Raw genomic sequence first — 1,665 nt, 5'->3', positions numbered from 1 at the left:
GGAAGCCGGCCTCTGCTTGTGGCAGCCTGCTGTCACCTTCCCTTCTGGCAATGGGGAATGGACTCTCGGACCAGACGCCGATCTTCTCCAGCCTGCCTTCTTTCCAGAGTTTCCACATTGTCATCTTGGGACTGGACTCCGCTGGAAAGACGACCGTGCTGTACAGACTGCAGTTCAATGAGTTTGTCAACACTGTCCCCACTAAAGGATTTAATACGGAGAAAATCAAAGTGACGCTGGGCAACTCGAAAACGGTCACTTTCCACTTCTGGGATGTAGGTGGCCAGGAGAAGCTGAGGCCGCTGTGGAAGTCGTACACAAGGTGCACCGATGGCATTGTGTTTGTGGTGGACTCTGTCGACGTTGAGAGAATGGAGGAGGCCAAAACAGAACTTCACAAAATTACTAGGATATCTGAAAATCAAGGAGTGCCTGTCCTTATCATTGCTAACAAGCAGGACTTGAGGAACTCTCTCTCCCTTTCTGAAATTGAGAAAATGTTAGCAATGAGTGAGCTGAGTTCTTCGACTCCCTGGCATTTGCAGCCTACCTGTGCAATCATTGGTGATGGACTTAAAGAGGGACTGGAGAAACTACATGATATGATAATTAAGCGAAGAAAAATCTTGAGGCAGCAGAAAAAGAAGAGATGAGTTCTATTTTGACCTTTCTATTTTAGAGTAGTTACATGGTCAAAATTTGACATACGACAGCTTCCAAACCTGGGCCTGCTTGTTTGGATGCCGTTAAGCTTAGTTACATTAAACAATCAGTTGCACAACCTTGCCGTGTGGAAGGCTGTGCAGTTATGGAACTTTTTTTTTTATTATTATTTTTAAACTAGTCTCTTCTGAGTTTTATGGCTCTGCATTATTTCAGAAGCCCTAATAGATGATGTAATACTATCAGGAAATGGATGGGTGGGTATATGTGACATGGATGTCTAAATAGCCAAATAAAACGAGGGTTTTCTGCGTAGTGTTGTATTCATATGTTTGAGGGTGCCCTCTGCAAGCAGTTTGCATTGAAGGTGTTCTGTGTTTTTAAACTTCTAATGCTCGTAAGTGGAGTGTTTAGGTGAACATTATACAGCTTTAAAAACATGTATGAAACATGAAGCTAGTAACCCATTATTTTGAGAGGCTGTTTTTTATCTTGTTTGGGGATTTCTATGAAAGCTTGGCTACATGTGTAGTTTTTTTTAATTTGGCACTTTTTGAAATTGAATCATGTTCAGTTCAAATACTTGAAATTTAACTGCTGTGGATTCTTCAACTGACAAAAGAAAGACTTTTTGACAAGTAAAAAATGTAAACAACACGCTGGAGCATGGAAAAGTGGTTTCCCAACATATAGCATGTTTTTGGTATGTAAGGTTTTTATTTTTTAGAAGTAGCCATTCATCATTATACAGTGCTAATCAGGTTTAATATTACTCAAAATTAGTAATTTATTTCTGAATGATGAGTATTATGTCCTCCTACTATCAAATTAAAAGTAGATGAATTGCAGTAAAGGAGCTTATAAAGAACAACTTTGGCTGTTGTGGTTCTAACCAGTGCAGCATTCTTCACTCTACTGGTGACTTTTCTGGCAATAGAACAAAATTATAATGAAGTAAAGATGGAGTTAAAATTAGCAGAGCACATCTTGTATCTCCCCAAA

The 1,665-nt window shown here is 39.8% G+C and overlaps 1 protein-coding gene across 1 annotated transcript; it reads left to right on the top strand.

The window, feature by feature from the left end:
• Positions 1-13: 13 nt before the first annotated feature.
• Positions 14-1,343, top strand: ARL4A (ADP-ribosylation factor-like 4A). Its single transcript, XM_009894943.1, has one exon. The coding sequence runs from the start codon at positions 51-53 to the stop codon at positions 651-653; it is 603 nt and encodes a 200-aa protein (XP_009893245.1). The 5' UTR covers positions 14-50; the 3' UTR covers positions 654-1,343.
• The last annotated feature ends 322 nt before the right edge of the window (positions 1,344-1,665 follow it).

Source organism: Charadrius vociferus, unplaced genomic scaffold (genome assembly GCF_000708025.1).
Source record: "Charadrius vociferus isolate BGI_N301 unplaced genomic scaffold, ASM70802v2 scaffold181, whole genome shotgun sequence".
NCBI lineage: Eukaryota > Metazoa > Chordata > Aves > Charadriiformes > Charadriidae > Charadrius > Charadrius vociferus.
This window is presented reverse-complemented; position numbering and strand designations above follow the sequence as displayed.